At 34.6% G+C, this 24,828-nt stretch overlaps 1 protein-coding gene and 2 pseudogenes across 1 annotated transcript in view; 2 read left to right on the top strand and 1 right to left on the bottom strand.

Moving 5' to 3' along the window:
- The window catches only part of EBS1 (EMS-MUTAGENIZED BRI1 SUPPRESSOR 1), a 43,827-nt gene extending 19,078 nt beyond the window's left edge, over positions 1–24,749 (bottom strand). Inside the window, exons 1-20 of the mRNA XM_039026399.2 lie at positions 24,370–24,749; positions 23,388–23,825; positions 22,646–22,799; positions 21,838–22,009; positions 14,472–14,545; positions 6,507–6,603; positions 6,312–6,424; positions 6,099–6,214; positions 5,674–5,731; positions 3,892–4,044; positions 3,693–3,791; positions 3,462–3,602; positions 3,203–3,271; positions 1,876–1,964; positions 1,576–1,738; positions 1,154–1,288; positions 865–964; positions 646–740; positions 421–533; positions 82–292 (exon numbers count right to left, since the gene is read on the bottom strand). Of these exons, the coding sequence (XP_038882327.1) occupies positions 82–292; positions 421–533; positions 646–740; positions 865–964; positions 1,154–1,288; positions 1,576–1,738; positions 1,876–1,964; positions 3,203–3,271; positions 3,462–3,602; positions 3,693–3,791; positions 3,892–4,044; positions 5,674–5,731; positions 6,099–6,214; positions 6,312–6,424; positions 6,507–6,603; positions 14,472–14,545; positions 21,838–22,009; positions 22,646–22,799; positions 23,388–23,825; positions 24,370–24,533 (2,754 nt within the window). The 5' untranslated portion in view covers positions 24,534–24,749. The remainder of the gene's footprint in view (positions 1–81; positions 293–420; positions 534–645; positions 741–864; positions 965–1,153; positions 1,289–1,575; positions 1,739–1,875; positions 1,965–3,202; positions 3,272–3,461; positions 3,603–3,692; positions 3,792–3,891; positions 4,045–5,673; positions 5,732–6,098; positions 6,215–6,311; positions 6,425–6,506; positions 6,604–14,471; positions 14,546–21,837; positions 22,010–22,645; positions 22,800–23,387; positions 23,826–24,369) is intronic.
- Positions 10,530–11,224, top strand: LOC120073581 (large ribosomal subunit protein eL19y pseudogene; annotated as a pseudogene).
- Positions 15,903–18,494, top strand: LOC150038413 (uncharacterized; annotated as a pseudogene).
- Positions 24,750–24,828: the final 79 nt, after the last annotated feature.

The raw sequence follows: 24,828 nt of genomic DNA, 5'->3' as shown, positions 1-24,828 counted from the left end.
TCATTTGATTTAGGAACATTCTTTTAAGAAAAAAACTTTGATTAAGGAACTAACCACACAATTTAACAAAAAGTAGTGTACCTGGCTGAAATACTTTCTCAGTTCATCAAAGAAGGAGTCAGAGAGAGCTATTCTGTATGCATTAGGTGGTAACTCATTAGCTTCAGCAAGCTCACAGGCTTTCTCAATAAACTCTTGAAGGCTATCAACTGCTACTGAAGATTCAGGGATGAACTTTTGACTATATATAGAGCACAGCTGATCTAGAAAATCTAATACTTTCTTTTTGTGGCTGCAAGAATAGGCAAAAAGAAAAATAATTAGTGTTAGACAGCTAACATAAGCATATGCACTGCATAGCCCCAGACACCACCCCAGGAAAAGGAAAAGTGAACCATCACAACAGAAAATTGAACAAACCTGTGCAATGATGCACTAATCTCAAACACCTTCGCTAGAAGTAAACTGGATTCACTGGTATGGTTGCTAGTAGTAAAAAGGAACCCGACACGAGCGCTTTTAGATCCACTCATCTACATCCCAATATTAAAATTTTAATAAAGAGTAAATTTTTCAATTGATAACATCTGTGACAATAAACTAAAGTTCAAGAAAATTCATCACGCAGGTAACAAATGCAATAACCAGATAGTGTAGGCCTTCTTTCAGCAACTTTATTCCTTTCTTTGAAGCAGCATCAATGACCAAGAGATGGGTCACAGGTTTCAAATCGTCCATAGCTGGTAAATAGAAATGGAATCTCATGAATTGGTGTTCTCAAAGTTAAACACTCTAAAATTTAGGGTATGCTTTGTTTATAAGAAACAAGATTTGTCGATAGAAAAAGGAGAACATAATTCTTACTTCCAGGAGAATGCAAATAGTTGAAGTCATTCAATAAAGACTCCCCTCCATGAGTGGATGCAAACATAGAAACAATACGTGGTTTCCCCTCAGCAACAATCTACGTAACAATTGGACATAATGATGCAATAAGATCAATGAAATAGATAAAACACACAAGCTACTTTTTTCCTTTTTTTTTGGAAAAAAAAAACAATCTTGTTGATGTATCAAATTGCATAAAAGCTTCTCGATCAATCAGCACAAAAAAAAGATCCAACAATCATACAGCATTTTGTCGATAGCTAACCTGTGGATTATATCGACTAAGGCCACTTTCTGATAAGAATTTTTCAAGCACGTCAGTGCGAGAAGATATATGTCCATAATAAACTTGTTCCTGTATCCGAGGAAGCTCTTCGTTCATGGCATTTATCAGAGACTCCTGATCAACATAGATTCCAAAACATTATGTACAGAGGAGAGGTAAGAGTTAGCAAATCAAGCCAAAGAGTATTCACTTGTAATCAAATCATATCATCTAGAAGCAAATAAAGTTAACCAACTTGCAGAAAGTGATGGTTATGGACTTGGTATGAGATGATCATAAAATGTTCGACAAACACTAAAAGAACTGAAAGAAAACAGCAATGCCCAATAAAACAATACCAACCTTGTATGGTCAAAATATTTGATCTACAAGGTAAAATATAGTAAAAGTTTAAAAATTACCTCGCTAGAATCAAATACAAGTCCATTCATCAAGAGGGAACACTCCGATTTAGATAAGCCAAGAGAAAAAGTAAATATGGAGCTTTCCTCAGCCAGAACTTTGAAGGTTTGCTCCTTCTCCAGCTTTAGTAGCACGTCTTGAGGAGGAGATTTTGACTTCGATCTATGAAAACAGAAAGAAGTTCATTATTCTTTATTATTGGTAATAAATAGATTGACATTAGTAACCATAAGAAAAAAATACAATACGTAATATTAACTTTAACATCCATTAATATTCAACATATTCAGGGAACTTACAGAAGTGTTTCCACAAAAGCTCCTTCAACATGATGTATTTCAGGAGCATCATCAGCTAAACCATCTGCTTCAAGCCGTAATTTGTTTACCTAATTTAATTCAGTATGTTCAGCAAAATAACCTGTCTGAAGCCTTCAAAGCAGTATGTAATCCAGTATAGCGAAAATGTACCAAAGCATTGGAAGTCAAGCTACAATAACTAGTCTCCCACGTTTATTAGCAAGGAACTTATATGAATCAAAGACAAATATATATAACAATCTACAAGGATATGTATAAAAAAAAATTTAAAAAAAGGAAGAAAGAAAGAAAAAGAGAAAGAAGAAGAAAAAGAAGAAGCCCAGAAGTCCACAACTAGCTACAGGAATGGCTATAATCCAAAAGAATTACATCAAGCTAAGCAGTACAAAAAGTCCGACTAAAAGAAGCCATAAAGATGCATTAAACCATACCACTTCCCAGACTTTCTCCAACAACTTCTCCAACTCTCCAGAAATTCCACTGTGCCTCTTGAGCCACACCTCCCCATAAAAATGTACAAAAACAAGCTTGCCACAAGCATAATGGCCCCCTTTGGAAAGTGTAACTTGAGAGAAACCAGAGGGTATTCAAAGAGAAGAGTTCAAGCAATCATTTCAAATAAAGCGAGCTTCTTTGATAGAGAGAAATCTCATACGAAGGGCCAAGGAAAAAATTTTAGGAATCTTTCTGCAAGGCAAGTATCCTATATCACCTCTCCAATCATGGAGCCAAAAAAAATTGTTATCCCCCTATCTAAGAATGGACAGTGCTATGGTGGAACAATTGAGAGAGTTTTGACATGTCTCAAGTGTTAGGTTTGAGAATTTGAAAGGGTTTTGAAATTTGTATACATGTACTCCTCACGTTAATAAATCTACATTTATTGAGGATTCTACTGGCCGAATGAACTTCATACTGATGAATCTACATTTAGAAATTGAAATTCTAGCCTGACTAAAGACTTCTAAGGTATAACTTAGAAGTGAGTATATAATGAAACAAGCTGGTCCAGGCCAGAGAATCGGACAAATTTCTGAAGAAAGCAAAGTAGCAATTAGTCCGACTTCAGACTTCCTAGAGATGAAAGGTCTAACCAAGAAATGTAACTTTCCCCTCGCAAATGGCCCTTGAAAGAAGGTACTGCAATGCATTGACTAAACTTTTAGATAAAAGTAAACATATCATTAGGTACAACAAAAGAATGAATCCCCCCCCCCCCCCCCCCCCAAGTTGAGTGTATAATTAGCTGATTAAGAAGATGCTAACCAACAAGACGGAACAATGTGAAGAAAGGTGCAGAACATACATTACTCAAAAACTGAAAGGCCGTCTGAATTCCTTGGTTCTCCTTTAAATAAATGAACAGCTGTATCATCTGCAAAAACAGACATTCATCATAATACGGAGTATCCTTTCAAGTTCTTCAAACCAACAAAGTACTAAATTGTTAATAGTTGGACAGTGTGATTATTGATTAGGAGAAATCTAGAAATATTGTTGATATTGTAAATCATGGATATAAATTGGGAACCAGTAAAAGATAGAATAAAACAAAAATAAGTTACCAAACTGGACGTATCTGACTCGGATTTAGCTAACCCATCATCATTGCTTTCAGTATGCTTGATAAATTTGGAAGAGAACAGTAATACCCCAAATCTAATAGGAAAATTGTTCTCGTAAAATGACAGGATCGTGTCAATTGTCTGCATGTTTGGATTTTATTATTAAAGAGAAGTAAATGATTAGCAGCAACATCTTTGTAAAGAAGGAAATGGTTCAGGAAAAACAAAGACCTGTAGACCGCAAACTGTTCCAGGATCAAGAACATAAATGGCATGAAACAGGTTTTTGCGGATGTAACGAAGTTGTCCAGGGAAGACTGGCATCAAAATCTACAGGAATTAAAATCTGTACTTAGAGAATGAAAAATGAAATAAAACTAACCGACCACCAAAGCATTGAAAATGAAAATGTGATACATTACTAAATTACCTCATTGATGTTGCTCCTCCATCGCTTATACATAGCATCTTCTTCCAAGTTGTTGAGGAAATGCACATGAGAAGAACGAAAGTCCACACGGAGCAAGTCGGAATCAGCTGGGGGTAGACTTGACAGAAGTTTCCGAATAGTTTGATGAGGAATCTGATTGTCGGCAACATCAATTCTTTAGCAAACAAAATGGGACTTCAACTAAATTAAAACACTTTTAACCTTAGGTGTTTCAACGCTTAAAAATTGAGTAATGAAAACATAAGTATAAATAATCCATCTTCAATCAGGAAATTAAAAGATAAAAAATTCATTGGTATTTGGATAATGAATTAGTACAATAACACTGGGATATCAACATTGGTATTTAGATAATGCATTAGCTATATCTTTGATTAGAATAGGATCTTTTCATTCGATAAAAAGAAAAAAATAGTGAACTAACTCTTGATATTTATCAATAAATGATGATGGATAAAGGATTGAAAGTGCACATCACAAGATTCTTTCTTTCTCTCTCCTTCTATTTCTTCTTCTTCTCCTTCTTTTTTTTTTTTTCTTTTTTCTTTTTTTCTTTCCCTTTTTTCTTCTTTTTTTTTTTTTTTTTTTTTTGCCTTCTTTGACAACAGGAATGGAAAATAGCACTCAAAACTCTTCAAATCAGACCCTTCCTCAAACACTCACCCACCTTTCAAGTTTATGCCACATATCTTTTTACAAATGTAGGGGAAAAAAGTTGTGGAGTTACCAAAAGGGTGTCCAACTAGTCATCAAAACAGTGAAAATTACATGAAAGAGAGACTTTGGATGACTTCCAAGAAAAAATTTGAGAAATTTGCAATCTACACCTTCAAACTTTAAGAGTTATATCAATTTAAACTCTGAATTTTGGTACGAATATTAGTTAACACCCTTCTTCAGACTTAGTTTGAAAAATATTATGCAAAACATATAATTGTTACAATTGAACTTCTAAATTATTACAAGTGAATCAATTTAGACCCTTTCGTAAAATTATAAATAAAAATCGTCCATACATCTAATTCTAATACATGTATAGAGTTCTTCAAATGTTGGATTGATCAAATGAATGATTAGAATTGATGCATAGACAATTTCAAAAAAAATATTAATTGAGAGTCTTAATTGTTGTTAATGAAAGTTCAGGAGTTTGAATGATAAAATTATAAGTCACACGATATTCATCCAAGCAGAATGAATGAAGGGTGTAAATTTATGCACTTATGAAAGATACAATTATTAGTTCCGAGTTTAAATTGATACAACCCCAAGAGGTGTGAATTGATATTTTTCCCCAAAAAAAAAAAAAATTAACCTTCTCTGAACCTTCAAAGAGGAATTGGAGTGAGCATATCACATAAATGAAACAAAAAGGAGCAAGAAGAGAACTCAGCCAAATGATACGTTTGATGATCATATTATAGTGTCTTTCAATTGGAGTGGAGCCAGAAATTTTCATGAAGGTTAATTTTAGTTTCTAACTTTTATATTTATAATTTTTCAATCCTAAAAATTGATTGAGAGAGATATTAAAGCAAAAGCTTCAAAATCTAAAATCTCTCTAAAATTTCTTTAGGGCAGATTCTTCACTCCTGTTCTGTATTTCCGAGGAAGTCAAATTCCTTGATCTTGCTCTGTAATCCATTTTATTTCTAATTATATATCTATTCTCTAATAAAATATACAGAGAACATTAAGTTTTCATCGTTTAAATGCTGAAATATGATTCCTTGTAATCACAAAGAGAATAAAATTCTTTACCTTCAGTTTTGTAAATTGATCTGCCAACCATAGGTCCTGATGGATCATGTCAATCAACCTATAAAAGAGTGGCAGCAGAGTTAAGAGATCCCACCAGCGTAAGCTAAAAACAATGAAAAAATCTCATTCTCGTTTCAAAAAAAAAAAAAAAAAAAAAACTAAAAAATTGGTGAACAATGGATGGAACCTAACTAATGATCACAACAGGATAGGATGACAGTATCTCTGTGTAAAATGTAAACAGTATTCCCTACTAAACAGATACATGTATGTGCATGATCCACTAAATTTAAAATAATGAGCGATCGTTAACCCTATTCAAATTGTAAGAATCTGGAACTACAGATAACCAAAAATGTCATTGCATAGTCTAGAATGTTTACAAGTGAAAGAAAGAGAAATATCAAGGGGAGCATAAGCATTACAGATAGAGGTCAACATCTTCAATATTGATTAAAGCACCATTGAGAGCCATTAAGGACTTGCCAGGTGGAATCATGCGTTGATTAGCAGTGATTTCATCTTTAACTGAATCGTTGAGCTGCGAGACAATCAACATAAAAACCAGTAATATTGATGGCACAGATATTTGACGCCATAAGGTTAATTCATGCAGGGGTACCTTATAGAGCATTTACCTTCATGCGAGATAATGAAGAAACAATGCTAGGAAAGTTTTGACTTATTTCCTGCATTGACTGCAAAGGATCAGAGGCCTGCACTATTCTCTGTGCAGTTTGATGTCCCAAATCTACCAAAAGAAAGCAATTAATTAGGCTTTGAAACACGGACACCAAGAGGGTATCAAATAGTAAACTTCAAAGTTCAATTACCCTTTAGTTCCCACACATTAAGCGTGTCTGAAACAGTTGATGACAGTAGATAATCCCTAAAAGCCATGATCTCAGATGTTAACTCTGGTTTCCGTTCCTACATTGAGCATATAGATCTTTTCAACCTTAGTTGCATAAGCCATAAGGTCTACCTGGCTAAAATGAACCACAGGTAGTCTAACAACACTACTAGATTAACTTATGTGGAAGCAGATTTAAGATGTACTGTTTTGTTTTTCTTTCTATTTCTGCTTTTTCTGGACAAGTAACTTCATATTTAAGAGATGATATACACGCTTTTATTATGAGAGAAGAACAGTAAACTACAAAAAAGAAAAGGAAAAAAAAAGCCCGCAGCAGCTACTGCTCCTACGGCCAAAGAACAGACCAAATAGTCCCCGTGAAAATACATTCCAGGAGGTATCATGGGGCATAATTTTTTCTTCCAACGAACTGCACTGGTACATTTCCTTTCCCCTTTTTTTTCTTTTTTCTTTTTTTTCCCCTTATAAGAAACTTGATAAATAACTTCATAAAAATGGGAAAACCAAGGGCAATGGAAATTATGTATTAAGATTCTATATTAAGTTGTTCCAAGTCTACATAGTGAAGGAAGACACTAAAGCTACAATTGTTCCATAAATCTTATTGGCAACTAAATAAGATAGCAAACAAAATAGTAATTTAGCAAATCAATAAATATCTAAGCAATTAGATATTTAAGAAATAAAATAATATATTTTAAAGAAGGAAAAATCTAGAAAGATGGAGAAATAAAAATTATAAATAACATAATTAAATAAATAGTAAATAAAATTGTAATAAATAATAATAATAATAAAACAAAAATATAATATCATGCATATGTCAGCAAGTAAAAGGTAAATAAAATAAATAATACAATTTATACATATACATATGTCGGTTAAAATAATAATAATAAATAAATAAATAACAAGAGGAGAGAGAGTCGGTTGTGCCTCCTATAAATAGGAGACTAGAGAATCCACTAAGGCATGGAACAAAATTGAGGAACTTTTTTGGCATCTCCAATAGACATGCTCTCCCATTTTCTCTTGTTTTAATAACTTTCTTTAATTTTAAGAACTCAGTTAATAAATAGGAATATAGCCTTAGTAGTTAATTTAATATATTTTCTCCCACTTTCTCTTGCTTTTACTTATGAAATTGAAATAATTTAACAACAATCTTTAATTTTAATAACTCAGTTGATATATATATATATATATGTGTGTGTGTGTGTGTGTATATATATGTATATATATAATTAGTAATTAATCTTTGAGCAAGCTTCCTCCTTATTCATTGGTTATTGTTTATTTGACAAAAATGTAAGTTGATACTTCAATACTAACGAATGTTTTATAAGACTTCAATAATCTACCTATGTTTTTAGGTTATTTGTAACCTAGACCAAATCAATAATATTAAAATAATAAAACACCATAAGCTACATACATTAAATTAATCCAAAACAAAGTATGAAGTTTCACTACTACTATTATATACTACTATTACTATTACTATTATTATTATTGTTGTTGTTATTATTATTATTATTATTATTATTACTCCTCTTACTACACCTACTATTATTACTAATACTATGTTAAATATTCTATCACTATACTAATAATACTATTGTTACTATTATTTCTATTATTACTATTACTATTGGTATTAATAATGCTCTTTATTATTATTATTACTACTACTTCTACTCCAACTACTATTACCGTTACTAACACCAATATCACAATTATTACTTTTATATTATACTACTATTAATAATAATATTAATATTAATAATTCTATTATTATTACTATCATTAATTATAATAATAATAGTATTAACAATATTATTATTATTACTATTATTATATTATCATCATCATCATTATTAAAGAATAAATTGTAATTTACTAATTCCCTCCAGACTTAATAATCATAATTCATTAAGTTCCTTAATCCAATAGTCTTAAAACTAGTTTTAATCATAAGTGTTCTTTGTGGAATCTATAGGATCAAACCATAAGGAATAAATAGGATCGCAATCAAGGTAAGTAGCTTATCTCACACTCTCTTTAAGTGTTTTATGGTAGCGTGCCTTTGATATGTTTGTATTATTGTGTTGTTATTGTTACATTGTATTACATGTTTAAAACACGTTTCTCTACAAGGGATCCCATGCATTATGTTTGTTCATGATTATGTTAAGATCAAGTTTTAATTGGATATAGGTTATGCTTCCAGGGCTAGCAGGACATGTATGATTGCACCTATCTAGACCCAATCTTACGTTATGTTTATGTTAAGGCTAGCAGGGTATGTATAGTCGCACCCCTCTATTCCAATCTTATGTTTAAGTTAATAGGTTGATGTTGGATGCGACTCCAACCCTACTGACTGCATGACCTGCTAATCATTAGATGGGTTAGTTTCCGCTTAAGTCCACATCTTCCTATTAGGACAGAGGAACTTATGTTGGAAGCGTATCCGATTACCTCATGTTATGATAAATTTATATTTTTGGTCCCATCATATGTTTTCATGACATGTTGCATGTGATTGTGCAGTCACTACCTTAAGTGAGAGCTACTTACTGGATATAGTATATACTCATCCTATTTTACAGACTTTGTAGGTAAGAATACAATATAGGTGGCATGATTGGACGTCGCTCAAGGGGTCAACCATCAAACTTACTGTTTTGGGCATATATGCATTTTGTTCCATTCGCTAACGTTTTATGGATCCCGGTGTTTTGTAAAAGGAACCTTTTAAGTTTTTACTACTTAATAAAAGTTTAAATGTGTTCCTTTAAAAAAAATTTACCAAAACTTATCTCATGATAGAAAAGTCTAGGTATGTATGTCGTAATGGTCAGACCTTGATATGTAGGGGTCAGATCATTACAAAATTGGAGGGAAGTTGCCTAATGGTTTAGTGGGAATGATGGAGGAAAATTTTAAGGTTAGTGGTAGAAATTAGCCTATTAGTGGTTAGGTTTTATTTTTCATATAAATGATTGTAATATTTCCACTTCAATAAACACATAACTCAAATGAAGCACTTGATCCTCTTTGCAATATTTTTCTCTTGTTTCTATCTTTCATTCTCTTCGTTTCTTATTTTTCATTACATGGTATCAGGGCATTCAAGTTTTTTGTTGTGTTTAGAATTTAAATATTCGATAAAGATGAACAGTGGAAACAATATTCGTGTAGACAAGCTTGCCGATGATAATTATTGCTATTGGAGGCTATGTATGGAAGCCTTTCTATAAGGACAAGAATTTTGGGATCTTGTTTCCAGTGATGATTCAATTCTAGAAGATACTCTGGAGAATGTTAAGGCACAGGAAAAGTGGAAGGTAAATGTGGCAAAGCTTTATTTGCTTTGTGAAGTTCTAATAGAAATGAGTATATTGAGCATGTTCATGATGAGAATTCTCTAAAGATAGTGTGAAGACATTGGTTGTTCCTGCAAAAAAGCACAACGAGATTGCAGTATTTGGAAAACGAACTTGCTAGAACAACTCAAGGTGATTTTTCAGTTTCAGAATTTTTTTTCTGAAAATTAAGACTTTGCGTTTTGATACTTTAGATTTGGACAAAGAGGAACCTATTAGTGATGGTTGTTTGTATTGTTATCTTATTTGTAGACAATTTATGCTGTTTATTTCTTCAATACAAAGTTGGGTAAATCAACCTTTCATCGTTAAGTTGGAAAATTTGCTCTTAGATCAAGAAGCATTGATGAAACAAATGCTTGATAATAACAAGTAGCCTCATTCTGAAGTCTTCGGGAGATGCAAAGAAGTCCAGCCTCATTTCGAAGTGGAAGCCAATTTTTATGCAAAAGGCAATGGAAAGATTAATTATTCTTCCAAGCATTCTTCAAATGACAACAAGGATTTCAAGATTGAAAGGCAATCCAAGGGAAATTTGAAGGGATGATTTAGGTGCGACAAGCCGGGGCACATCAAAAGTGATTGTCGGATGTTTTGCATACTAATGTTTCTATAGATTAAAATACAAATTGGATCGCTCTTGGATTGCAGCAGCACAAAGGAGGTTTAGAGAAATGGTTTCGCTCGAGCTTCAAAAATGGCTTGCTGCTGGTGTTCTCAAGTGTGGTAGAGACTAGGTCTGCCTAGATCCTAATGAAGTCAATGAAATCTCTATGGCCTATTCTCAGCAAAACATTAGGAAGTTGGTGAAAGATGAGTTCATTGTCAGGAAGCCAACAAAGATTCACTCTCATTCCCATGCTTGTCGAATGAAGGAGGCTAAGAGGAAAGGATGTCACTTCGGATACGGTAAGCGTAAGGGTACCAGAGAAGCTAGATTGCCCACCAAGATTCTCTAGATGAGGAGGATGTGTGTTCTGAGGAGATTACTCCACAAGTATAGGGAGTCCAAGAAGATTGACAAACATATGTACCATGACATGTACATGAAGGTGAAGGGTAATGTTTTCAAGAACAAACGTGTGCTAATGGAGACCATCCACAAATCAAATGCTGAGAAGGCAAGAGAGATGACAACATCATATCAATTTAAGTCAAAGAGAGCAAAGAACAAGGCTAGCAAGGAAAGAAAGGAACGGTTGACCTAGGAGAAAAGCCAATTGCCGCTGCTGCCTCAATTGTTGCATCTAAAGCCACTCAGGTATCCAAAAAAGAAAAGAAGTGAACTTCTGATCGTTCGTAGATCCTCGTTACTATACTGGTTTTGACCACTTTTGTCGTTTTTCTTGTCTTGGACAATTTTTCTTGTTATCGAAATCCCAGACAATACAGATTGGATTGTTGGTTCTGATTGTTCTCATCATGCAACTGGAAATATTTCTCTTCTCTTTATTGTATGTACTCACCAAAGAGGAAGAGTAATTATGATGAATGATAATTTCTTACATCCTGTTATTGAAGAAGAGCAAGTTAATGTTGAGAATGGTTCATCATGTGTTAGTGGTGTCTCTTGAAGATGTTTATCATGTTCTAGATTTAAAGAAGGATTTGGTTTCAATTTCTGAGATTGCTGACTCTAGGAGGTACGTTCATTTGGCCCAAATGTTGGAAAATTATTTTTTTTATTAAGAAATTTGAAGGTGATGTTTTGCCCGCTGGGAAGGGAAAAGATTTCCTCTATGTTTTGTCTACAAGTGATGCATATGTTGAAAAGACAGGTCATAATAACGATGCAACACTTTGGCACATGTAGGTCACCAGTTGTAAAGAATTTCTATGAAGAAGCTTCTAGATGGTTTCCCTCTCTTTAGACAAATACACTATGATGTGATTTATCCTGGTTGTCAATTTGGTAAGTCACATCGTCTTCCAGTTCCAAATTCAAATAATAGATCTATTGGTCTAATGTCATTACTTCATTCCGAAGTGATGGAACCAACTAGAACACCTAACTATTGTGGTTATAGTTATGTTATGGCCATTGTGAACATTTTTTCTCGGTTCACTGGGATGTATATTTTGGAAGTTAAAAAAAAGTGAGACTGTCCCCAAGTTTATCCAATTCATGGAGCAAGTGGAGAAGGAATTTATGTTGCCAATAAAGTGTCTTTGAACAGATAATGAGAGAGAATATATGTCTGATCAGTTTTAGAGTTACTGCAAAGAGCATGACATTCAACGCCAAATGACGTATCCTGACACTCTATATCAAAATGGAGTTGCTAATCATAAATTAGAATATCTTACTTCCATGAGCTTGTCTTAGCTACATGAAAAGAACCTTCCAAAGGAGCTTTAGGCAACAACTATTTAGTCAATTTATCACATCATAGATCACTTACCTCCATGAGCAAAGGCAGTGAGGTACTAATCATCAGAAACCCAATGAAAAGATGGAGATGTATGGATCCAAAGATGAGAAGTTTTTATTTCTCATGATGTGGTATTTCACGAAGTTTCGTCATGTCAAATAGATGCAAGTTCAAAAAAAGATGTAGTTGACTTGTCGGCTTTTTTTACTGATGACGCATCAAATGAAAAAGGAATTAATATAAGTCCTGAAGAAAATTTTGAGGTATATGAAGACACAGAGATTGTTATTCGTAGGTCTCCTAGACCGAGAACACGACCCAGTTATTTATTTGACTATGAGGTACTAAAAAATAACCAGTTGTTTTTAATGGGTGATTTTTGTGAAGATGAATCCTAGTCCTTTCATGAAGTTAGAGGAGCTTTTGAATGAGAAGGAGCAATTCAGAATTACACTTGGTGTTTTTTTTATTCAAATGGAAACAAACCTTTTCATTGAATTAATGAAATGAGACTAATGCTCAAGAAACAAAATAGGAATCATAATAACAGACTAATCAACATATGAAATTCAAGCGCAGTGCAAGAACTTAGCAAGAAAAACTTACTAAATTGCTAACTAATTGATAGAAGAACAAATAAATACATTCCAATTTAAGCTAATATCTTGAATAGAATAGTCTGCAAAGAGTTTGGAAAGAGAGCACCATGAAGAAGCTTTGACAAGAACAATCTCATAACAGTCAAACCAAGGAAATGACTTGTCTTGAAAAATGCATTGATTTCGTTCTAACCAAATTTTTGAAAGATAGCTTTAACAAAAATAACCCACGACCGATGAAAATGAGCTTTTAAGGGCAGGCCTACTAAGAGTTGAATCACATTTTGCTTGTAGTCATTGCACAAAATCCAATGGAGATTAAACAGTTAGTATAACTGTCTCCAAAATTCTTTAAGAGAATTGACAATCAAAGAAGATATGCTGGCAATCATCACTATCCAAAGTGAGTGATTTGGCAGCTTTCTTTGAACAATTGAGTGTTCCTAAAAACATAACCCAAATGATGTTAACACTCCTTGGACAACTTGATTCCATAAAGCTTTGTGTAGCTTATTATTTGTGGGAGAGGACAAAGCCACATGTCTAAACAAAGACTTAACAGACATCAAACCTGAAGCTTCCTGAACCCATTTCTAGAGTCATGCCTTTCTACTACTCTTTGGCCTTCTTTTTATCCTCCGTGCAATATTTTTCTCTTATTTCCATCTTTCATTCTTTTTGTTTGTTATTTTTCATTACGAAGTTATAACTGCAAAAGAATTCCTGGCATTGTAACACCACCAAGGGAGGTAAGCTATGCACGGTTACAAAAACAATCAAAAGAAATAGGCACCTGGTACGTTCAATATTTCAGTTTGAAAGAAAGCTAAAATCCTTGATACTATGGAATCCATAAGAAGTTAGATGAGAATAGCTCCAAGAGGCATTTATAAATATTATAATAAGAACACTAAAAGCTAGATCTTGTATGGATGTTCATGAACCAGCTCGCATGTGCTCTTAATCCCAATCTTATGAGAGCTACTCTCTTCGAGATATAAACTTAAATTGGGCTGCCTTTATCTTTGCTTAATAGGTTTTTTTTTAGAACTCAAGGACACAGATGTACAACCTATAGAACAGATCAGATATGTACAACCTATAGAACATATCCAGTTCAAGTAAGGTCGTTATCTTTGCTTAATAGGTTCTTGCTGTGACTTTTTTTATCATTTTATTCAGATTGTTTTTTGTTCTAATTATTTTTATATTGTTACCATTTTTCCTTATTTCACTCCCTTTTAGGAATTTAACGTTAGTCTCCTTTCATTTCATCAATGAAAAATGTTGTCTCTTGTCCAAAAATGAAGAAAAGAACACTAACAGTGAAACCCCACTTCAATTTTAAAAATGAGCTGAATAATTGTAGAAAATGTGCTCAATAGACAATAAATAATGAAAGAAAATGTAACCACTAATATAAGTTTAATGACCGTTGAAGCAAATTGCAAACCATCCAAACCATTGCTTGATATAATATAACATAGCAATCTTAAACAAATGAAAACTATTTTTTTATAATTTTATAAAGAAAATACTAGTAATTTGAAGGAAAACACACCAAAATCTTGGAAAATATGAAGCCTCTAACTTCTTGGCTGAGGTCTTCAGTCCGAGGATCTTCCAAAGTGACACCTGCAATCCATAAGGCTATTTGAAGGCATCTTAACCCAGAAAAATCATTTTTAACAAATTAGCCAGTGATGGAATAAAGTAGAATGTTTGACCCCACCCAACTAAATCACAGTCAAGCCTAGTGTTTTGAAAGGCGCGGCCAGGCGCGCGCCTAGGCGCAAGGCGCAACGGTGGCAGGCGAGGCGCACGACGAAAGGTGCACCTATCTTTTTTTTTTTTACTAAATACATATTAAATATAAATACGCATTTAGTTAAACCAAAGCAAATAAGATTGTGTTTTAATATAATATATATATATATAATTTTTTAAACCTAATTTGGCATCATAATGATACATACGAACAACGGCAGCCTTATTCCTTCTTCTTCACGATTTCATCTCCAAGAAGTCAGTAAGTCTTTTCTTCTTCTTCTTCCCCTTTCTCTTCTTCTTCTTTCTTCACAAAATCTTCTTCTTCTTCTTCCTTGATCCTTCATTCACAGTTGCTTTCAAGAGAAAAAAATAAAAAAAATCAGAACTTCTATTCTCCTCCTCCTCTTCTTCTTCTTCCTTCATTCACTGTCTCTTCAAAAAATAAAAATAAAAATAATCAGAACTGTCCCTCCTCCTCCTTCCTCTTCTTCCTCTTCTTCTTCTTCTTCCTCCTTCCAAACTGTAGTTCAAAAAAAAATTCAGAACTGTCTCTTCTCCTTCCAAATGAAATTAGAAAAAAGAGTTCTGTTTTATCTTTAAGAAAAAAAGAGAGTATGACGTGCATGTGTCCAGCCCTGTTTTTTCTTCAAAAAAAGAGAAAAAAGTCCTGCTTTTTTTTGCTGCCAGCCACCAATACTTTGCTACCACATTGGTATCTTTGTTTTTCATCAAAAAAACAAAGAAAGGCTTCAAAACAGAGAAGAAAACTTTACAAAACAGCAGCCGTCATCAAAATTCTGGTACATCCTGACTCCCAAATCCCAAATCCTCACTTTTGTGATCAATTTCTTAAGGTAGTTACCAATCAATTTATGTTTCTAATAATTAGATGGCTGAGGACGATTTAAGAAAGGATCCGGCATGGAAATATGCAAAATTGCAAAATGATCAAGATGTAAATACATTAGTGTGTGGATTTTGTTCAAAAGTAACAAAAGGAGGAGTTTTTAGAATGAAACAACACCAATACTTTGCTACCACATTGGTATCTTTGTTTTTCATCAAAAAAACAAAGAAAGGCTTCAAAACAGAGAAGAAAACTTTACAAAACAGCAGCCGTCATCAAAATTCTGGTACATCCTGACTCCCAAATCCCAAATCCTCACTTTTGTGATCAATTTCTTAAGGTAGTTACCAATCAATTTATGTTTCTAATAATTAGATGGCTGAGGACGATTTAAGAAAGGATCCGGCATGGAAATATGCAAAATTGCAAAATGATCAAGATGTAAATACATTAGTGTGTGGATTTTGTTCAAAAGTAACAAAAGGAGGAGTTTTTAGAATGAAACAACACCTTATTAGTGGTTATAGAAATACCACAACCTGTAGAAAATGTCTGGATCACGTGAGATTAAAGATCAAAGAAATTTGTTTGTGGACATTGATGAGGAAAACTATGGTATTGACGACGAGGACGAAGATGAAGTGTGCATAAGTAATTCAAATAAAAGAGTGGCACCAGCTTCAAAGAAGCCAAGACAAAAAGGTCTAATGGATGCATATTTTACACCAAACTCGGAAAATGTGGCGCAAGATAGAAAGAATGACAAAGGAAAGGGAAAACAGACTACGATGAATGAGGCATACAAAAAGGAAATGAGGGGGCACACCATCCAAAGGATTGCTCGAAGGTTTTATGACGCGAGAATATCTCTCAATGCCTGCAATTATGAAAGTTTTGCCCCTATGATTGAAGCAATTGGGCAATTTGGTCCTGGATTGAAACCACCATCATATCATGAGTTGAGAGTATCGTGTTTGAAAAAGGAATTAGAAGCCACAAATGAGTTGATGAAGAACCATAAGCAGAGTGGGTCAAGGTTGAATGTACTATTATGGCTGGTGTATGGACAGATAGAAGATATAGAACATTAATTAACTTTTTAGTTAATAGTCCTAAAGACATCATGTTTATTGAGTCTATCGATATTTCATCTTATGTGAAGGATGGAAAGAAAATGTTTGAGTTACTCGAAAATTTTGTAGAACGCATTGGAGAAGCCAATGTCACACAAGTTGTTACAGATAGTGCCTCAACAAATGTTATGGCAGGTAAGAATGCAAAGTACCAACTCTTTCTTAAAAATTCGTTAGTCTTACGCTTGTTCTTATACATTTAAGAAGCCTAAATATGTTCTTATTTTACTTTGTTAATAGGGAGATTGTTAGAAACAAAATGACCCCAATTAATTTGGTCTCCATGTGCTGTTCATTGCTTGGATTTGATGTTGGAGGGTATATACAAGATCCCACATATTCGTAAAACACTGAAAAAAGGCATGGAGGTTAGCAATTTCATTCACGTTCGTCCCGGATTATTAAACATGATGAGGTAGTTTACTAATCAAAAGGAGTTAGTTGGACCAGCTAAGACTCACTTTGCTACAGCTTGCATAACAATATCAAGTTTACATCGTCAGAAAATCAATTTGAGAAAGATGTTTACTTCGGATGAGTGGAAAAATAGCAAATGGAGCAAAGAACAACAAGGAAAATGGGTTGTTCAAACAATTTTGTTGACAACTTCGTATTTGCTCTTAAAGTATCCAACCCTTTATTGCGAGTACTTAGGTTGGTGGATGGCGAGAAGAAGCCTCCTATGGGATACATTTATGAGGCTATGGATAGAGCTAAGGAGGCCATTGCCAAAGCCTTCAATGGTAAGGAAGAAAAGTACAAAGATATTTTTACAATAATTGATCAACGATGGAAGCTTCAGTTGCATCGTCCTTTGCATGCAGCAAAATATTATTTAAACCTAGAATTCTATTATTCAAATCCAAATATTCAAGTTGATGATGAAATTGTTAATGGGTTGTATTCATGTATAACAAAGATGGTTGCTTCCTTGGACATTCAAGACAAAATACTTGGAGAGCTAACAAAATACAAGAAATTTGAAGGACTATTTAGAAGGTCTTTAGCAATAAGACATAGGGACAAAATATCTCCAGGTAAACTCAACTTTAAGTCTTTGATTAAAGTATATTGAATATCATTTCGAATTGAAAGCTACTAATATAGTTTTGATCTATAATAGAATGGTAGGAAGATTTCAGACAATCAACTCCAAACTTGCAAAAGTTTGCTATGAGAATTTTAGGTCTCGCTTGTAGTGCCTCTGGATGTGAACGTAATTGGAGCATTTTTTAACAGGTTAGGTATCTTTTATTATTTGTAGTGCCTCTAGATGTGAATGTAATTGAAGTTGACAATGAGATTTTTATTGTGTATACTTGCAGCTTCATAGTAAGAAAAGGAATAGACTTGCTCAAAGTCGTCTGAATGACTTGGTATTCATAAAATATAATAGAGCACTGAAGCGATATAATATTCGGGACATCATCGACCCTATCTCTATAAAAGAGATGGATGATAGTAATAAGTGGCTGATTGGAAGAATGGATGACGATTCAAAGGAGGATGATGATCTTGTTTTCGACGACGATTCTTTAACATGGAGCAATGTTTCAACAGTTATTGGAGCAAAAGAACTTACCTATTATTCTAGAGCCAGTACCTCAAGAACTAAGTATAAGACTAACGCTTTATGTTCATCTTCATCTTCCGCACAACCACGGTCCCAACCCACCCCCACACCAGTTAATTTGGATGACTCTGAGACCGACGAAGAAGATACAGATGGTTATAAATCGAATGATGGAGAGAATAAGGATGAAGACCTATTTAGTGAAGATGAGTTCGATATTTAGGATTTTAGAATTGTATTTGTGATTTTTTTTGTGTCGTTTCACTTACTTGGTGTTGAATGGCAATGACTAATATTTAAATCTTATCTATCTTTTATTTTTTTTTTATATTCTTCTTTAAGTCACATTTCTATTCATCTATGTTTTGGTTGTGTAAATATATATATGTACATATATATATATACGTATATATATATATATATATATATATATATATATATATATATATATATATATATATATATTTATATTTAGTGCGCCTCACAAAAAAAAAAGCCTGCGCCTTTATGTGTGCCTTGTGTCTAGGCTCCAGAGGGTCATTGCGCCTTAGTGCGCCTTAGGCATTTTAAAATACCTGCCTACATAATCAAGCTATATCCCTTTTTCCCAACTAGTATGAGACCTCACGTTAATAAGATAGAATGCAATTTATTTTTAATGAGAAACATTGGTTAAAGAAAAGAGAAAAAACAGAGAACTTCATTAAAAAAACTGGAGACAAACAAAATAACATAGGGGACAAAGGAATAAGGCATCCCTTTTCCGAAGAGAAGGATTACAAAAAGACCTTCCAATCTAAGATAATGGAGTCTATGGAGTAATCACAAAAAAAAAAAAAAAAAAAAAAAAAAAAAAAAAAAAAAACTATGCTGAGCACTCCAGGTAGAGGCAGTGAGCTATACAGAATGTCAATATCATAAAAGAAAGCGACTTTTTATCTGAAAAAATTATAGAATTTCTTTCCTTCCAAAGAACCCAAGGAATAGCTCTTCCTCAATTCTTCCACAGCACTTTAGCTTTATCTTTAAAAGGCAAAGGCCACCCTGAAAGAACCTCCATCAGCCACCTATCCAGCACCATGTGTTTGTTTCATTGATAAGATGAAATAATACAAATTATGGGAGAAACCAATCTCAAGCAGGAGCTACAAAAAGAGCCTCAAATTGGCCAAAGTAAGATGAATTTTTACACTAACCTGGTTAGTTTCAGCCTTATGAATGACTAAAACCTTCATTTCAGCCTTATGGAAGACAAAAATCCCAAAAAAAAGGTGAATATCTAACTGCCAACTAACTGGTTTTTCTGCAGAAGTTGAATAGATTCGACAAATGTCCAAATTGGGAAATGTCATGAGGTTCTAGAGATAAAGAGATTTTCAAGAGGAAATCAACTATTCAGTTGAGAGCCATACTTGTTTTTTTTATTTGAACAACTGCTTTAATTGAGAAAAAATGAAAGAATACAGCAGCAAAAGACACTGCCCACCAAAAACACCCTCACTAAAGGAAAAGCGTTCAGCTAAGTAAAACGTTGCCTATAGAATAGTTACAAAAAAGCTTCAAAACCGAAGCCCAAAGGGACACATGAAATCTCACTAAAGACCACACCTCACCAGAGTCCCTGTCCCTACCTCTTAACACTCTATCATTCCTCTCCCCCCAAATATCCCAAACAATACCACACACCCCAGCCAGCCATAAAAAACGGCCTTTCTCTTTGAAAGGCAGATGGAGAAGGAACTCCTTGATCGTCGCATGGAAGTCTTTCTACCCAACAAAGCAAACATTGAACTTCGATAAGAAAAGACTCCACAAAGTCCTCGCATAGTAATAGTTCCAAAGGAGATGATCTAGGTCTTCCTCTGTCATCCGACAAAGAATACAGCAAAAAGGCCCCATAAGCAGTTCTTCTCCTAACAAGTCTATCAAAAGTGTTCACACGACCAAGACTTGCCAGATAAAAAACCTGACTTTCTTAGAAATCTTAATCCTCCAAATCACATCGAACACAAACACTCCAATGGGAGAGGGATCCAGTAGCAAGCGGATTTACAAGAAAACCCTTCACTAGGATTCGGATTCCAGATGCGAATATCCCTTCTCCCCTCCAATAAAGAAAGAAGAAAGGCAACCTCCGTCGTTTCCTATTGTTCAAATAACGACGGAACCCGAATGAAAAGGACACAAAGCTCTAAGTTTAGATTAGGAAATCAAAGATCGGGTGATATTTTAAGGAAGATACATGATAAAGATGCGGAAAGACAGAAGAAAGAGCACTATCCCCCACCCATTGATCCTCCCAAAAATACGTATCTCTGTCGTCCCCCACAACACACCAAACAAAGTTATAAAAAGAAGGGAACTCAAAAGAAATGTCTTTCCACGAGTTTCGATGTGTGCCTTTAACCCCTTTCGCCACCCATTCAAAAGGATGATTGCCATGCTTACTCGCAATGATCCTACGCCACAAAGCCTTGGGTTCAAGGGTGAAGCGCCAAAGTCACTTAGCCAATAAAGCTTTGTTGTGAATCCTTAAGTTACAAATCTCCAGCCACCCCCCCCCCCAAATTCACAGGCCTCTCAATCGTCTCCCAACGGATGAGATGAGAGCCTTTTCCTTCATCCAACCCATCCCAAAGGAAATCCCTTATGAATTTTTCAAGACTCTTACAAACCAGACTAGGGACTCTAAAGAGGGAAAAGTAATACACAGGAATACCACTTAAAACCGATCTTATCAACGTTAACCTCCCAACTTTGGAGAAGAAATTTTTCTTCCACTTCGCCAGCCTCCTTCGAATCTTCTCATAAATGGGATCCCAAAACGCCGTGGTCCTCAGATTACCTCCCAAGGGGAGACCAAGGTAGGAAGAAGGGAAAGAATCTACCTTACACCCAAACTCCTCCACCCAACTCTCAATCTTAGCTTGGTCATTGTTGATCCCCAAAATATGGCACTTACTTCTGTTAATTTTTAGGCCAGACATAGCTTCAAAAAAGCCCACCATGTGATTAAGAATGAAAAAAGAATCCTTGTTTCCAGAACAAAACAAGATCATATCATCTGCAAACTAGAGATGCGGTAGGGCCACCTCGTCCAAACCAACCCTAATGGACTCAATGATATTTCCTTCCAGCCCCTTGGATCGACCCTTTTGGAGTACCATTGACTAAGATGAAATACTGCTGATTCCTGATGCATCCCCACATCCACATTCTCCATCTAAACCCAAATCCCTTCTTCTTCATACGAGCATCCTCGATGGCCTCGTTGGTTATAAGAGCTTGATCCAAGATCTGCCTTCTAGCCAGGAAAGCTCCTGAATGCTTGTAATTCTTGTTTTATTGTGAAACAGAAATATATACTGAAAAATTATGTAAATCCTAAACTTCAAACACTATAATACCCAAAAAAAAAAAAAAAAAAAAAAGTATTTACAGATTTGAGATTTCAAACCTTCATCTGTAGTTTTATTCACAGTTAGTAAGGAGTTCTGGTTCATAATAAATCAAAGCATGTCAAAAGAACATAATTCAAAGATACCATTTGCCAGCTTCATTGAAGCTGGAATAAACTCAGAATAAACTGGGAAACTGAACTGACCTTTCTTTATCGCACTATCATCCATAGCCTTATATTCCATGTTCTTAAGAGCCAATTCTACCCCATAACCACCCAAATTCAAGGAACCTCTTGCACCAACAGCTCCACAGGAATTAATTTTTACTTCACACCCAGAAGGAATTACAGGTCGAACAACATATTTAATTTTTCCCTGAAAATTTAATCAAACAGCATATACAGTGTATAGATATTAAACAAAAAAATTGTAAAAAGTAGTGCTGTGACAATTAGCTATATCATCAATAGAGTTAGCAACATTTCACATAATAAACTAGATTGCAAATAAACACACAGTAGTTCTGGAATCAAAATCAGATCTACCCTCATAGTTCCAATAACAAAATATAACCTTAAGTTTAGTTAATACAATGAGATTTTTTTTTTAATGAATCTCCCTAAGTGTCTAGACTAGCTTACGCGCACCCCAACTCTTCTCACAGGGTGGCCCTACTATATTTAGTTGTGAAGGTAAATAGTAGACTATTAAATCCTATGTAGGTGGCCATCGTGGCTTGAAAAAAAGTTGTTTTCTCTAATCCCATTATTATTTACCTGGCCATTAGAAAATGAGAATAATGAGCATAATACTTTCAATGAAATAAAGAGTCGGTGTTTGGAATTTCATACATGTAATTCCTTTGGCACGAGGGATTGGGGGGGGGCCCCCCCCCCCCGGAGCGTAATTTCATATTTTCTATGAAAAGACGATTCCATGTTCCTTTAAAAAAAAATTATAAAAGAAAAGAATAATGAACATGAAACAAACAATCGGAAAACAGGCATGAACCTCTTTGGCAGCTTTGACAAGGATGACATGAAATTGCTTAAAGCAATCAGTTCCAAGGGCTCCATAAAGGATGGCTACTCTACTTCCAGAAGATGAACCAAAATGAATGTGGTCAAAGTCATACAAATCAGGTGGCTGTATAGAATCCCCAACACTGACAGCAAAAAAATAAAATAATAATAATAATTAAAAAAATACCATATCAAGGAAAAGATAATGTAGAAAATAGTAAAGTCGTTTAAATATGTTTCCGGTCAGGAAGGAGGCAACAAATGAAAATGAAATAATTATCCAGATTACGAATCTATAATCAAATTCACCTGTTCCATCCACCAATAGCCAATTAAAATTCCTTCATGAAATCATAATGAGAAACTGGCCTTCCAGTTAGGGACTTTGATTAGGTGAAAACTTTTCATACGTACTTTCAAATTTCTTGGTGGACTTTTTCATCAAAATAGTTTTAAAGATAAGTAGATAACAATGGGTTGTTTCAACTTGCTTCTTTCCATATAATCTGGCACAAAGACAAAGCCACAACCATAGAATCCATTACTAGAAACTGGGTTCACTTATAGTATTACTATTCTTGTGAAATGGTCAGGTTGAGTTGGCTACTATGTCCTAGAAATGGTTTGTCCCAGTTGAATATTAATACTGGGTTCAATTATAGGATTACTATTCTTGTGAAATATCTACAAGAACTCCTCCACCTAAGGTTAGGTTGGTTAATATTACTAACCTTTCAGCAGGATTCTGAAGCCAAGTCAGCAATTCTGGAACATCAAAAAATAGGGACGCACCAGTATCCACCCAACAACATTTTCCGGCAGGAGTTTTTGGCTTGAGTCCAACAACTGAAGTATCTGACATTTTTCTTTTAATGTTTTCATTTCCTTCACCAACAGTGTTGGAGTTATTTTCTTCAGGTAGAGGAAAGGAGGAAAGCGATTCATCGGCTAACTGTTGGTAAAGAACCAATCTAGGGGATGCTGATCTTAGAACGAGAGAGAATTCATATAATGAGGCCAGGGGTTCACTTAGAAGAAAACGTCCATGCTTTAAAATTTTCTTCAGACAAGCTTTAGCCGTAGAAGCATCAGCATCATTTCCTTCCTCACGGAGCCAGACCTCAATAAACTCCCAGTAAAGGTCCTTTCTTTCTTTAGCAAGTAATTCACTGTACTCAAAAAGAATATAGAAGTCACTACATTGTGTAAAACCAAAAACTTCATTCACAGTTAAGATGAATATTGTAATTATTGGCTGACAATAATTATCTAATTCCACATTAGCAGTGAAACTTTCTGGCATTTTTTATTCAAAGCCTTAATGAAATATAAAGTAAAATACAACAAGCCATCTTTCAGATAAGACCACAATAAAATTATGAACATGTCCACTTTGAAAACAAACAAATGCCACCAACGAAATGAAAAGTATTGCTCATACACACGCATTGCACTCAATGACCATTATTTTCACGACCCTGAATGAGAAAATTGGATCTCACTAAACAACAAATCCGAAAATGGTTAAAAGTTGCCGCTACCAAATAATAAACCACCTCTCTCGATATCTCCAAAACATTAACAACAAATGGTGCTGGATTTCATCTACATAACTCAATTTTCTTCAACTAGAATTTCTCATTAAAATTTCATTACAGTAGCTTCAAATCAACGATTACAAAAACAAGAAAGGGAGAATGAAAGCAAAAGTACCCAGCTTCTAGGAGAACTGAAGTGCCGGACCACTTGGCTTGAACCGCAACCTGCACGTTCTTGGGTTTTCGAATCTCACCAAAAACTCCACTACCTCCATAGATTGCCAAAAACAATACAACGATCAGAGGTCGACACGCGGATCTAAAACAGCTCGTCCCCATTAACAAATCAAAACCAATCACGATGTTCACTTCAATTGTTGAAATACACAGCTTCCACCATTGATGGGTTCGAAAAAAACTAGGTGATGAATCAGAGACCGAAGGTTGCCGAGTGTATGAAGTTTCGAAAGTGAGCCTCTCAAGCTCGGCGACGATGGAGAAGACTCCGCAGTGGAAGGAAAAACCGCATGGCCAGTCAAAGGCATTGTTGTCATTTTGAATACTATTTGAGGGTGTTTTCGTCATTTTAATTGCCGTGTCAGATTTGCCAACGTGGCACTCCATTATTGGATAG

Source organism: Benincasa hispida, chromosome 1 (genome assembly GCF_027475165.1).
Source record: "Benincasa hispida cultivar pf3 chromosome 1, pf3_genome.v1.1, whole genome shotgun sequence".
Classification (NCBI taxonomy): Eukaryota; Viridiplantae; Streptophyta; class Magnoliopsida; order Cucurbitales; family Cucurbitaceae; genus Benincasa; species Benincasa hispida.
This window is presented reverse-complemented; position numbering and strand designations above follow the sequence as displayed.